Consider the following 14,647-nt stretch of genomic DNA (forward strand, 5'->3'; position numbering starts at 1 on the left):
ACTCGCGAGCCTCAGGTTGCCGACCACTGACCTAGAAACATCTATACTGTTAATTATTTTTTATTAGCAGTAGCCGATGAGAAATGTGTTGATTGAACACATCTTTATAACACGGAGTAACTTTAGTTGTATTCTGTATGGGTTTTGTTTCTTGTAGGCGTGGATGGGAAATTGCTAAAAATACATTTTTATCCATGTAAGGACTACTGTAAGATGTTCCATTATTATTATTTTATTCTCATGTGCATTCACATTTACAGAAGCAGCAAGAGAAACCAGAATGTTAAACTATAAAAGATTTCATGGAAAAACAATTTACTTTAGGTTACGTCCCTTGTCCAGGTATAAATGGACAGTATCCCCCGAAGATTCTGGAAATAGAGAAAAAGAAGAAAACGAAAATGAAAAACTCGAGGAAGACAAGCAAACGGGTGGAAGAGTCCAAGACATTATCTCTGTCTTAGATTCCATGCCTCCTGGCGTGATTCCTGAAACCATCCCTCAAGCAGACGGCACTTTTACACCTGGCGCAGACGACGACAGCACATCGGCTAAGGCTCGAATCCTGGCGAGAATGAAAAAAATCGGTCGCAGTAATATCGTACTTCGAGAGATCAACGCTATTCACGATTCACCTGTACATGTCCCGCTTAAAAGATCCGACCCCGCGCCTACTCCAACTCAAGGATTTAACTACCCCATCACGACCCCACTCCCTCCACCACAACCACCCCCTCAAACCCAAGTTCCGGTATCGATACCACACTATGAACAACAGTCACCGCAGTCAAGTATCGAAGAACACGAATCCGAAATCAAATCCAATACGGAAGGCTTGAACATCAACGCGAAAAGCGTCTTGGGAAATTACGGAGACGAACTCGGGAGGTACCGGAAAGACAGATCAAGTCTAGTACCGATAGAAAGCGACGAGAAAAATTTCTCTTCCGGGTATTCGGATATTATAAATTTTAACATCACGAACCGGCAGATTCGTCCGGAACAGTTTAACATCCTCAACCTGCCGCAGGTGTATAACAGTAGCAGAAACCCTGCAGGTTTTGGTGGTCATATCAAAAAACAAAACGATGACGTGTCTATTTTCGCCATCTCCACCGGAATTTCCCATTCTAGTTCCGGTAACGTGGTGATCAATGTGGAAAACGTACATGGACCGAAGGGGGGGGGGAATGGAGGAGAGGGCAAAGGTCAGCGCCATCTGGGACAACATGTCTAGGGACAAAAGGAATTTAAAGGGGCCAAGTCATTAACTCATTGAATGGAATTACATCACGCAAGAGGAAGAACATATTTTAAACAATTTAAACTATTTATTAGCAGCAAATGATGGTCTTGTTTTTATAGAGATTTTTTTTTTAAAACATTGATTTCCTTTTTTTCCATTCATTTTTATACACGTAAATAGAAATAAAATAAAATATAAATAAAATAACAACTTAAAAATGTTGATATATCAGTGAGATCACTAATAAAATTTTGAAAGTTTTTAAGCATTGATTTGTGTTGCTAACAATTTCATAAATGCATCTTGACTGTTATAAGCTTCCTAGTCTAGAATTGTTGATATTCAAAGATTCAAAGATGTGTAGTAGTCCTGGAGAGGAATTTGTGTTGCAGGTTCGACACCCCCCAAATAACTTCCTCGATGGCACATTTTAAATTATAATCGTACCCCTCCACACTGACATACACATATAAACCACTTAAGTCTTGGCACGCGAAAATAGCTCTCGTAAAACTGACATTTACAGTTAGGGTCTGTCGCGGTTTAAGATAAAAAAGAAGAGAATGTGTTGATAAAGTTTACGGGTAAATTCTAGGCCTCGATTTTTGTTGGTCAAGCGTGGATGGTATTTTACAATAGACATGTAAGGTGACCACATTTACTTTTAGACATTTATTTTCCTCGTCAGTAGGGGGGGGGGGCGAGGAGAGTACTTAAAACTTTCGAGGGGTGGGGGTTTTGGGGGTGGGGGGCTGATACTAGTTAAAGTATATATTTTCTATTTAAATTGGTCCTCGGGGATGGGAAGGGGTAGTAACTCAATGTGCCTGAAATAAACTCTGCAAATACGTCATAATTAGTGAGACACCTCATGTAACAATGTTAGTCTCACGTGTAAAAAGTGAGACTCAATCTAGTGGGTTCACCATACACACATGAACCACTTCCGTCGTTTGAGTGTGAACACTAACGCAAGAAATAAAACCACAGTTGATGTTTCTGCAGCAGGCCTTCGTTGGAAATAACAACCTTTTATGTTGCCTGGGTGTGTAAAACCAAAAAAAAAAATTCAATAAAAAAACGTTTTAATAACAAGCTTTTATGTACTAATGCACTAAAAAGTAGAAAATAAATTATACACTACTATTTAAATTACTATAAAGAAAAGCGCGGGTCACTTTAGTACCTATTGGATACCTTTACTAATATTTGAGAAGAGACCCAATCTTTTCTTTATAGTAATTTAAATAGTAGTGTATAATTTATTTTCTACTTTTTAGTGCATTAGTACATAAAAGCTTGTTATTAAAACGTTTTTTTTTAATGAATTCTTTTTCAGTACTTTACATGTTTTATTTACAATAGAGTTACATGACTAAAAACCATTGCGCGCCTACTGAACGTGATGGCGCAGCCATTAAACGTGATGGCGCAGCTATTGAACGTGATGACGCGTGTGGTGTGGTTGGATAGACATGCCTATTAATTCGGTCCAAATTTTAATTAATTCATAAAAAATTAATTAGGCATCCAATTAAGTCAAGTTTAATTTCAGATTGCATTGTCTTCATGTCTTGACCCACGTGCCAAGTGTGAGTCGTATCGGTCAAGTAGAAGTGTCCGAACCTTTACTCCAACGTTTCGATCTAGACAGACAGACTGACGACTGACGAGGAAGTGAGTTAAATAAAAGCTTGTAAAAAGAAAAATATCTCAATTCAATTAATTTTAAAAAAAAAAGTGATCGAAGTAAATGAGTTTAATACGTAATTATATGTTAATATATATATATATATATATATATATATATATATATATATATATATATATATATATATATATATATATATATATATATATATATATATATATATATATATATATATATATATATATATATATATATATATATATATATATATAAGCAATGCAAATCTCTGGTAAACGCTTAGAATGCTTTTCAAAAATAGAGTTCAATACTAGAATTTACAACTGTTTACCTACTGTAAATCAACCTCAAGTATTTTATTGCACCTAAATGGCGGGGTGTGGGGGGTAGTAAGGAAGTAAATCGAGACATCCCACATATATTTTTATTTCTTTCTGAGGACTCTTATAAGTGAATTTTGTTACTTTTCAGTCAGAGATTTTTAAATCTGATCACTTAAGTGTCTTTTTATTTGGATATTTGAATTATTAAACAACAATAACATTAATTGGTAAGAAAATATTAAATACGTTTAATTAGTGTTATATATATACACACACACACATATATATATATATATATATATATATATATATATATATATATATATATATATATATATATATATATATATATATATATATATATATATATATTTGTGTGTGTGTGACAGTAAGTTGGTCACTCCTGCAATGATAAGGATGTCGAGTTTATCTACACCATCATCCACTAGCCCTCCTCCTCCCTCTCCCCCGCTCCCACAACCTTGGTTGAACACAACCATATGACGTATGACTGTTAGACATTCCTGTCTTACCTGTCCTTAATTGACCTCGGCGGATTCTCCAGTGAATACATTACTCTCCACCAAAATATTGTAAACATGCTCATTTAATGTGGGGCAGGTGACGGTGAAGTAGAGTTCACCCGTACCTGTCTTCTCAGCATCTGAAGCGATAGTGTGGTCAGACCAATGCTCAGCCGAAATAGGTGTCTTTAAAAGGCAAAAGCAACATAACTACCATTGAACAGCCGGGTTTTTAACAAAATCATTTAAGTCTCTATAATGTATATAATTTGGTTTTATTTTTTCTAATAGGTGTTAGTAGTCTATGTTATTTTAAACAAGTATAAATATATATCGTACATAAAACAAAACCCCTTCTTTTCATTTTTTTTCATAATCTTAACAATGTTTCATTTCAATGCTCCTGATCAATAAAATGTTTCTTTTACTAATTTTCCGTTAAAGACTTTTTGAAAACAGCTGAATTACAATTCATTTTTTTAAACTCACTTTCAGGATTCTCTACCGTTTCTTCCCCTTTAATAAAATAAACCGGGAGTGATCTCCCCTAAACTTTCTCGAATATTCTAATATAAAATTACGAGGGATGGCAACTCAGGACATAGAAAATATTTGTTATCCATTTTAATTACTTAAACTTTTTATAATAGAACGAGCCGGCCCGCGGCATAACATACGCCGCTATTGTTGTTGTTTTTTCTACTTTTCAGTAATTCATAATTTGTGAATTCGACAGTACCAACGCTGCCATTGAAAATATTTCTTTAAAACACTATAAGTAGCTCGTTAAGGACCATAACCCCCCCCCCTTCCTTCCCCCCCCCCACCCCCCCCCCCCCCCTACGTTTAAAATCGTTGGCTCTGCTTGTAAACATCTAGAGTGAACACAGCTCACTAAAACCATGTAGGGGTGGGGAGGTAGGGATCGCGTTTGCAGCTTGTTTTTTAACGGCTCCCAGAGGAGAATTATATATATAGATAGAATCACGTAAAATAAAAATTGCACACCAAGTGAAAAGTTTCCATTTCAAACCTGACGGTCTATGGGGCAAGTGAAGTAGAGTTCACTTGTTTCTGTGACCTCGGCATATGAAGAGATAGTGTGGTCAGCACTATGCCCAGCCGCCTTTACTTTCCCTAACAGGAGTTAGGTACCCATCAGAGTTGGGTGGACTCAGGGACGGTCTACTGACTTGCACTCGGATTCGAACTCGAGACTAACGGGTTAGCAGTCCAGCTCTCTACCGCTAGACCACTCCGTCCCACACCAAGTGAACGCCTAATAAAATGTGTATAAAAGTGAGGGATATTATTAGTACTTTATAAATTTACATGCGTTTTTTTGAGAAATCGGAAATAGCGTAAATTAGTACTTCCGGAAATTACTCAAAATTTGACAGAAGGTAGAGAATTAGACCTTTTACTTACGTGTGAAATTTCATGCATCTATCTAAAATAGTACGCAACTTATAGGCTTTTGAAAAATTCAAAGTAGAAAAAGTACCACTTCCGGTTATCGGAAATCGCTCAAAAGTTGATCAGGATCTACGATTTTGATAAAATACATATATATGAAATTTCATCAACCTAGCTGTAACGGTACTCAAGTTATCGTGTTTACACACAGACACACAGACAGACACACAGGCATACGGACAGAATTGTAAAGTCCAGTTTTTACGACTCGATAACGCATAAAACTCCAAAACGTTTATATATTTGTATTTATAATTTTTGCCTGATTAAAATAAGACCTCTATACTCCGGATGTGATGAAGGACTGAGGAGTAAAACGGTGAAAACTGTCAAAATTTCATGTTTTTTTTGTGCATGATTACAATACTTTCTCTATACTTCGTATATACGAGAAAGTAAAAACAACAACAGAAAAACCAGTATCCGCTACCCCCAATCTCCATCCCCCCCCCCTCACATGCACACACACACACCCCACACGCTCTCCCGGACAGTTATAAATGCCCTACCCGGAGATAAATATCTGAAATAAAAACCGGGTAGCCTTTTGTAAAGAGAAGAGAGCTAAAAGAATTGCCCGTGTAACGTCTACCGATGGCTAGTACCCCTATATATACCCTGAAACATAATCCTAAGGACCAATTAAACCCGTTTTTTTTTAAATTCCTTCAGTAAAATCTTTGGTGGCATTATAGGTCTTGTACTAAAGGACTAAAATGAACACGGTCATTTTAAAAAAAAAGTATGTTAAAGTCAAGTAAATAATAATATTTTAAGCTAATAATAAAACGGATAATGCATTAACAATCACATTAGTAACTATGGCAACAGAAATCTGCAGAGCCGACGATGAAAAGTGTTTGTGTGTGTTTGTGGGGGGGGGGGGGGGTGGAAAGGGGGGTTAATCGTGATGACGTAACTCACTCAAACCAAGTTTTGTGAAATTACATTTGTGTAGAACTTGGATTTTAAATTAAAATTAAAATCAGCTCATTTAAATGAATAACATAATTAATTGATATATGGTAATTAATGTAGGAAAAAAAATGGGTGAACGGAAAAAAAGTCACAGGAAAAAAAAACACAGAAAAAAAGTCTTTTTAGAAATATTTTTATTTTTTCTTTCTTCTTCTTCGTTCTTAATTATTAGAGATCGAGATTTATCAGCCAGTGCGGTTGAACTCGAGACTGTTCGAATTTATCAACCATGAGCTTTTTGCTCAACACACAACAATAAACATACACAATTTTACAGTTGCAACATTGACTCCGATTTCAGCCCGCTTTTCTTTTTAACACGTTTTTAACACGTTTTTATTAACTCAGCTTCGTGTGGATGTGTTTGTTGTTAAAATTGACATCGAAAATTAGCCCACTTCTGATTGTTCTATAGTTCTGAAATTTGGCATGCAGGCTACTTTCGCCTAACAATTTCAGATGCAATCATAAAAACTAGCAATTAGAGACCGTAATTAGCTTAATTTAATTACGCCCAAAGGACCATAAAATTGAGGACATGATTTCTAAAGATACCGACAAGACTGAAGGCTTATTGACACAGTTACTTCGGCCCCAATCGATGCGAGCGCGCTGGCCGTGATCGTATAGTGGTTAGTACTTCGCGTTGTGGCCGCGACAACCCAGGTTCGAATCCTGGTCGCTCAAGATTTTTTTAGTCCGTGTATTTATAAACACTTAGTCAATTCATACTTAATCAAGTCATTAGATAAAGTAGAAAATAAACTATATAAAAAACTTTTTTAAAAACCACGTTTTTCATGTGTAGCAACGGACTAAAAAGGAGAAAATAAAATACTTAAAAAAAACTTTTTAAAAAACCACGTTTTTCTTGTGGACTAAAAAGTAGAAAATAACTATTTACATACATTTGATGACAAAAAACGTGGGTCGGGCAGATGGGTCGGGAAATTTGATGGTGAACGTACCCACGTTTTTTGTCATCAAATGTATGTAAATAGTTATTTTCTACTTTTTAGTCCACAAGAAAAACGTGGTTTTTTAAAAAGTTTTTTTTAAGTATTTTATTCTTAACTCAGCTTCGCGTTTGTGGATTTGTTTGTTTGTTGTTAAAATTGACATCGAAAATTAGCCCACTTCTGATTGCTCTAGAGATCTGAAATTTGGCATACACGCTACTTTCGCCTAACAATTTCAGATGCAATCATAAAAACTAGCAATTAGAGACCGTAATTAGCTTAATTTAATTACGCCCCAAGGACCATAAATTTGAGGACATGATTTCTAAAGATACCGACAAGACTAGAGGCCTATTGAAACAGTTACTTCGGCCCCAATCGCTGTGAGCGCGCTGGCCGTGATCGTATAGTGGTTAGTACTTCGCGTTGTGGCCGCGACAACCCAGGTTCGAAACCTGGTCGCTCAATATTTTTAGTCCGTGTATTTATAAACACTTAGTCAATTCATACTTAATCAAGTCATTAGATAAAGTAGAAAATGAACTATATAAAAAACTTTTTTAAAAACCACGTTTTTCATGTGTAGCAACGGACTAAAAAGGAGAAAATAAAATACTTAAAAAAAACTTTTAAAAAAACCACGTTTTTCTTGTGGACTAAAAAGTAGAAAATAACTATTTACATACATTTGATGACAAAAAACGTGGGTCGGGCAGATGGGTCGGGAAATTTGATGGAGAACGTACCCACGTTTTTGTCATCAAATGTATGTAAATAGTTATTTTCTACTTTTTAGTCCACAAGAAAAACGTGGTTTTTTTTAAAGTTTTTTTTAAGTATTTTATTGGATTTGCTTCCATAGCCTTTGTCCAACCAAGAACAAACTACAAGGCAGAAGTTGTTTAATTTTGGAGTTGTCTCTCCTAGAAGAGTGGCTGTCCCCAGCTAACGAGCCTCATCTGCCCGAGGGTTCGAACTCGAGACTTTTCGGTTTAGCAACCATGAGCTTTTACCGACTCGACCACGCCGAACCCAATATTTTTATTAATTTGTTAAGAATTGTAAAATTGTGTATGTTTATTGTTGTGTGTTGAATTTTTGGATAGCATAAATTATTTATAGACGTTAATAGCATTACTATTTACAACAGTTGTTAGTAAAAATACTCTAAGATAATTAACACAACAATCTTAACTTTTGTTACGAATTTAGTTAAATACGCGGTAGAAAACTTAATTATAAAATAAATTTAGGCACATTTTGCCGTAGGCTATTTTCTGGTCGGCCTCTTCTCAGTAGGCATTGTCCGAACATATTTTGTGTTGTTGACGTTATGCGTCAATGACAGCCTTTGAACCTTGTCGGCTTTCTGTTTTGATCCTGTTTTGTTATGTAATGAGCATGATAAATGTGGGCAGTAAAGGTGGTTGAACTAAACATAACTATTGTTGCCATGAGTTGAGGGCAGCAAGTCAGATGAACTTACCATTTTACGGTAATTTAATATTGGTATTTAAAAAAAAACACGATAAAAACGTGGACTTTGGAGCATTCTATTAAATGCTACTAATCTTAAGTTTAAAATAATTACAATCTACATACATCATAATACATATTTTTAGATCAATTATAAAAATTCCTATGCGTATACAGCCTACACACATTACATTACATTTAATTAATCCTAAGTTAATTTGCACTCTCTAAATATTTAATACATAAAAGTATTAACACATATCATGCAAATATATATTTGTGACTTTTTTCCTGTGACTTTTTTCCTGTGACTTTTTTTCCTGTGACTTTTTTTCTGTGTTTTTTTTTTCCTGTGACTTTTTTTCCTACAATCAAAAAATGACATGTCTAACGGCCCAGACAACTAAAAAAATTAAATATTATATTTTACTAAATTGTTGATTGTTATTTGTAAGCATTGCTAGGTTTAAACTCAACTGTAATGGCGCAAGCAAGCAATGTTGCTGTGACGTTCTTCGTTGGTCTGGTGGTTGTCGGTGTTGGCCTGTTTCTGGAGATCGTTGGGTTATCGACGCCAGAGTGGGCGGTGTACTTACATACTACAGCAGGCCTGTGGGCGGCTTGTGGTATGGGAAAATGTGTTAGCTATACAACAAAGTCAAGTAAGTCATAAGTCATGTTGTCTGTCCTAAGTCAAGTTGTCTGTACTAAGTCATGTTGTCTGTCCTAAGTCATGTTGTCTGTCCTAAGTCAAGTAAGTTGACTGTAGACAAAGTCCAGTTGTTTATTCACAAAAGTCAAGTTGAACCTCCCCGGACTGTATGCTTTGTTTTTGTTGTGTGCCTTTATGTACCTTCGTCCAGGCATTTGGTGTTAAGTTTGTGCCCCAGTGGTGACCGTATACACAGGGGTATATATATATATATATATATATATATATATATATATATATATATATATATATATATATATATATATATATATATATATATATATATATATATATATATATATATATATATATATATATACACCCCCCCCATTACCTCCCGGACATTTCCTCCCCCCGACATTATCCCCAAATCGAAGTCCGTCCCCCCCTTTTAATTACCCCGATGGGAATGACACCCACCCCACACCTCCAAGCACAAGAACCCTGGCCCTAACTCTATACCTTCAAATTTCCTTAATACACAACTTAAGAAAAAGCCAACACCTAAGCATTCACCTCAGCCTAAAATTTAACCCAAAACCAAACCCAAACCCTATACATTGGTTACCCAAACCCTATACATTGGTTAAAGCCTAACCCTGAACCTATCCCTATCCCTATCCCTATCCCTATCCCTATCCATATCCCTATCCCTATCCCTATCCCTATCCCTATTCCTATCCCTATCCCTATCCCTATCCCTATTCCTACCCCTATCCCTTTCCCTACCCCTACCCCTACTCCTAACCTAACCTAACCTAACCTAACCTAACCTAACCTAACCTAACCTAACCTAACCTAACCTAACCTAACCTAACCTAACCTAACCTAACCTAACCTAACCTAACCTAACCTAACCTAACCTAACCTAACCTAACCTAACCTAACCTAACCTAACCTAACCTAACCTAACCTAACCTAACCTAACCTAACCTAACCCAACCCAACCTAACCTAACCCAACCCAACCCTAACCCTAACCCCAACCCTTACCCCAACCTTATCCGTATCCGTATCCGTATCCGTATCCGTATCCGTATCCGTATCCGTATCCGTATCCGTATCCGTATCCGTATCCGTATCCGTATCCGTATCCGTATCCGTATCCGTATCCGTATCCGTATCCGTATCCGTATCCGTATCCGTATCCGTATCCGTATCCGTATCCGTATCCGTATCCCTAGCCCTAGCCCTAGCCCTAGCCCTAGCCCTAGCCCTAGCCCTAGCCCTAGCCCTAGCCCTAGCCCTAGCCCTAGCCCTAGCCCTAGCCCTAGCCCTAGCCCTAGCCCTAGCCCTAGCCCTAGCCCTAGCCCTAGCCCTAGCCCTAGCCCTAGCCCTAGCCTTATCCCTATCCCTAATCATAACTAACTAAAACCCTAATTCTAACCCTAGCCCTAACCCAAACCCAAACTCTAGTCCTAACCCTTACTGTACCTTAAGCTAATACTGGAGGGAGGGAGGGGAAGTCCTACTAGGGGGTAATTGACAAGGGGGTAATTACTCCGGGGGTTGTTGTCTTGGTGGGATGTCCGGGGGGGGGACGGTGGGAGGGGGGTAATTTCCTGTTTCCCTTCTGGCTGTATGTGCTGTCATTTAGTATGCTTTGTCTGGCTGTAAGCCTTTTATATACTTATCTATCGGTTAGTTCCTCTATGTTCTTTTTAACTATATTTTCTGTCTAGCTATATTTTCTATCTAACTATATTTTCTGTCTAGCAATATTTTCTGTCGAGTTATATTTTCTCTCTAGCTTTTTTTCTGTCTAGCTATATTTTCTGTCTAGCTATATTTTATGTCTAGCTATATTTTATGTCTAGCTGTATTTTATGTCTAGCTATATTTTCTGTATGTTAGTTAAGCAAACGCCATGCTCCCTATTGATTTTTTTTTCTATATTTAAGCATAAACATAGTCAGTGTTCTTAATTACTTATTTTTAGTTAACCAATATATTATGCTTGTGTGATGAATTATTTGATGTATTTAACAGTATGTTCTGCTTGTGTGATGAAATATTTGTTGTATTACCAGTATGTTCTGCTAGTGTGATGAATTATGTGTTGTTTTACCGGTTTGTTCTGCTTGTGTGATGAACTATTTCCTGTATTTGACTAGTATGTCCTGTTCTGTTTGTGTGATGAATTATTTGCTGTACTTCACCAGGAGAGATAGAAGTGTGTGAAGCTTTTGCTATCCTCGGTGCGTTGACGGCCGTAGCTGCTGCAGCCATAGCTGTTATCTATTTGGTGTTGGATGCGATTGGTAAAAACAAAAAAATCATCGCCATCATTGTTGCAGTAGCAGCTGTCGCCTCCTGTAAGTCTGTTTCATTTGATAGGTTGCAATATATAATACATAGCACATGTGTGTATGATACACGCACACAGATATATAATGTTATGTATATATATGTATATGTATATATATATATATATATATATATATATATATATATATATATATATATATATATATATATATATATATATATATATATATATATATACATATATATAAATATATATATATATATATATATATATATATATATATATATATATATACATATACATATATATATATATACATATATATATATATATATATATATATATATATATATATATATATATATATATATATATATATATATAATACATATTTAGACACATGACATACACTTAACTTATGCGCGGCACGGTCACACAAAAAATACATGTTATCACTATCACCTTTTCCCTTTAGTATCCAAGGGGAATAGTGTTGTCAGCAATATATACATCAGGCTTAGGTTCTCTAGTGTGAGTTGAGTACCTATTTGAGCTAGGTGAACTCAAGGATCCAACTTGAGACTTTCGGGTTGACAGGAATAAGCTCTACAATCCGACCACACCATCCCTATTTAATTATATCTCCATATTTTGTGATCAAGTAGTATGTATGGAGTTCAGTGTTTTATCGACTAGTTTTAAGTAAAGAAAAAGTAAAGCAATTTATTATTTCAAACGATTCAGTCTACTGGACATCGGAGTAGATTTTACCTGTTTCAGAGACCTCGGCATACGAAGTGATAGTGTGGTTAGCATTGTGTCCAGCCGCCTTTACTTTCCATAACGTTAGTCATGTATCCATCAGAGCTGGGTGGTCTTGGGGCGTCGTACGGAGTCGAGCTTGGGGTTCGAACTCGACCGCTAGTTGTATGTGACTTAACAAACTTAAACCAACCAATGTCTTATTCTTTAATATCTCCAATTATTGCTATTGATCTACCCCACAGTGGTGTGTGTGATTATCTGTGTGAGTGTGTTCGACCACTACTTCATCCCCGGACAAGGGGCAAAGGCCGGCTACTCTTTCATCCTCAACATCATCGGCGGAATTCTGACAGCCATTGGCGGAGTGCTGGTCGCTGTTTTTGGCTGACCTTGAGCGGCCGCTGAGAAACTTCTCAAAGATGTTTTGATCGGGCCGTTTTAAATAATATCGTATTTATTACTTGTCATATAGCCATGGCTAAGTTTTGTAACATGACTTTTTAGTTATGGCTGAACTATATAACATTATATGATATATAGCAAAGGCTAAATTTTTAACAGGACTTTGTTGTTATGACTGAATTATATATCTCCGGTATTCATTGTTATCTATCAGTTGTGTATTTGAATTACCATTTATATCATATTTTGTTAATAATATATTAAATAATCAATCAGACCAGAGTGTTTTTTTTTAATTTTCTTAAGTCTGAAGACGCCGCTAATAAATTTTCGTTTAGTCTTAAACAAACATATTGTGTTCAAAGATCGGCAAGATCGTTTGATGGTTGGCAATTAATCTGAGGATTCGGCAACACTCTAGTATCTGAAGAAATTATTATAAAAACTTGTTGAAAATTTCATTTCTTGGCATCATCATATTACGGCAACCTAAATAAACATACATGCAATATTCAGTGTTTCTTCCAGACTTTTTTCTCAGGGGGGGGGGGGGGGGCACTTGGAATTTTTGGTGGAAGGGGGGGGGGATGCGGACAATTTTAAAGTGTATTTTCTATATAAATACCATTTCGTTCGGGGGCGGGGGGTGGGGGGGGGGGGTGCGTTAGACTGCCTGGAATAAACACTGGCAGTATGTTGATGTATAAAAAAATAACTAGGTCTTGACTGGTGTTCACCAAACATAATTATCATTTTATATTGTGGAAATTTATTGTGAGATATAACAGAAGAAATAACACCAAAAAAACAAGAACTTTTTTTAAAAAAAATCAATGAAGAATCAATAGATAGAAGTTGAAGTGGATTTCATTTATTAACTTGCATAAAAAAATGTGGTGCTCTCTACTTTTTAAAATTGATACGAGAAAAGGGAAATAATAGCGCATATTTTTGCTGTACACAAATATAGAACTACGTCCCTTGGTTTGTCTTACCTCTTCTGACACATTCTAATACGTTGGGTGTAACCTAGAAACAACTATACTTAAAAAAAAAATTAAATATTAGTTTTTTTTGTTGTTTTTTTATCAGTAATAATAATTTATTTGATAGATTTTACACAGCATCAAGGACATGAACATCAATTGCATATATAATAATAAAAGGGAGAAAATAACATGGCATAAGAACTAGACTAAAATAAGGTGTGCAAACTAGGTTTCTCTTGACTGCTTAGTTTACTGTGCTCCGTCCTTAGCTGCGGTGTCAAAAGTTCCCATTGTAGCCATCCATGGACGGAAATAGAAACGACCGTGGGAGAAGTGTCTCTGTAATACACATACTGATCTATCATTCCAAAACTTTCCATGACATAAAATTGACCCTTGGCGATGAGGGCACGCTACCTTGAAATATCCACCAGTCCGGTTGAGTGGGGGGGGGGGGGGGGGTGATGTTTGGCTTGAGACTGTCTAAATTAAAATTAATACTTTATTTATTTCTTTCCTGTACATTTTTTTGTCTCAGTTAAGTGAGAATTCCCAGTCTATGTCTTAGCTTTACTTGAAATATTTCTTTTAACTCGATGTCCGTGTATTTTGTGAAAAAAATATCTGCTAAAAGTATCGTCTTGTTTTTATATTCGATATTTATACGTTCATTAAGCGTGTGGTAGAAATGTTTTTGTTCTTGTCTATGTGTTGGGGCGTATATATTGATGATTGTTATTTCTGTTTTGTCAATATCCAATGTGATGCATGCTATCCGGCCCTGTTTATCCGTGTATGTACTTTTAATTTTGTGTTTGTCTGATGTACAAAGTATACTGGATCCTCTGCAGTTGAAACCA

General features: G+C 36.1%; 1 protein-coding gene across 1 annotated transcript; it reads left to right on the forward strand.

Annotated features, from left to right (window-relative positions):
• The first annotated feature begins 3,356 nt into the window (after positions 1-3,356).
• Positions 3,357-13,075, forward strand: LOC131929701 (uncharacterized). Its single transcript, XM_059286043.1, has 4 exons — positions 3,357-3,465; positions 9,107-9,313; positions 11,525-11,677; positions 12,639-13,075. The coding sequence occupies exons 2-4, from the start codon at positions 9,133-9,135 to the stop codon at positions 12,782-12,784; spliced, it is 480 nt and encodes a 159-aa protein (XP_059142026.1). The 5' UTR covers positions 3,357-3,465; positions 9,107-9,132; the 3' UTR covers positions 12,785-13,075.
• Positions 13,076-14,647: the final 1,572 nt, after the last annotated feature.

The sequence above is a fragment of the Physella acuta genome, unplaced genomic scaffold (genome assembly GCF_028476545.2).
Source record: "Physella acuta isolate Inbredline_101_S28 unplaced genomic scaffold, ASM2847654v3 ptg001663l, whole genome shotgun sequence".
Classification (NCBI taxonomy): Eukaryota; Metazoa; Mollusca; class Gastropoda; family Physidae; genus Physella; species Physella acuta.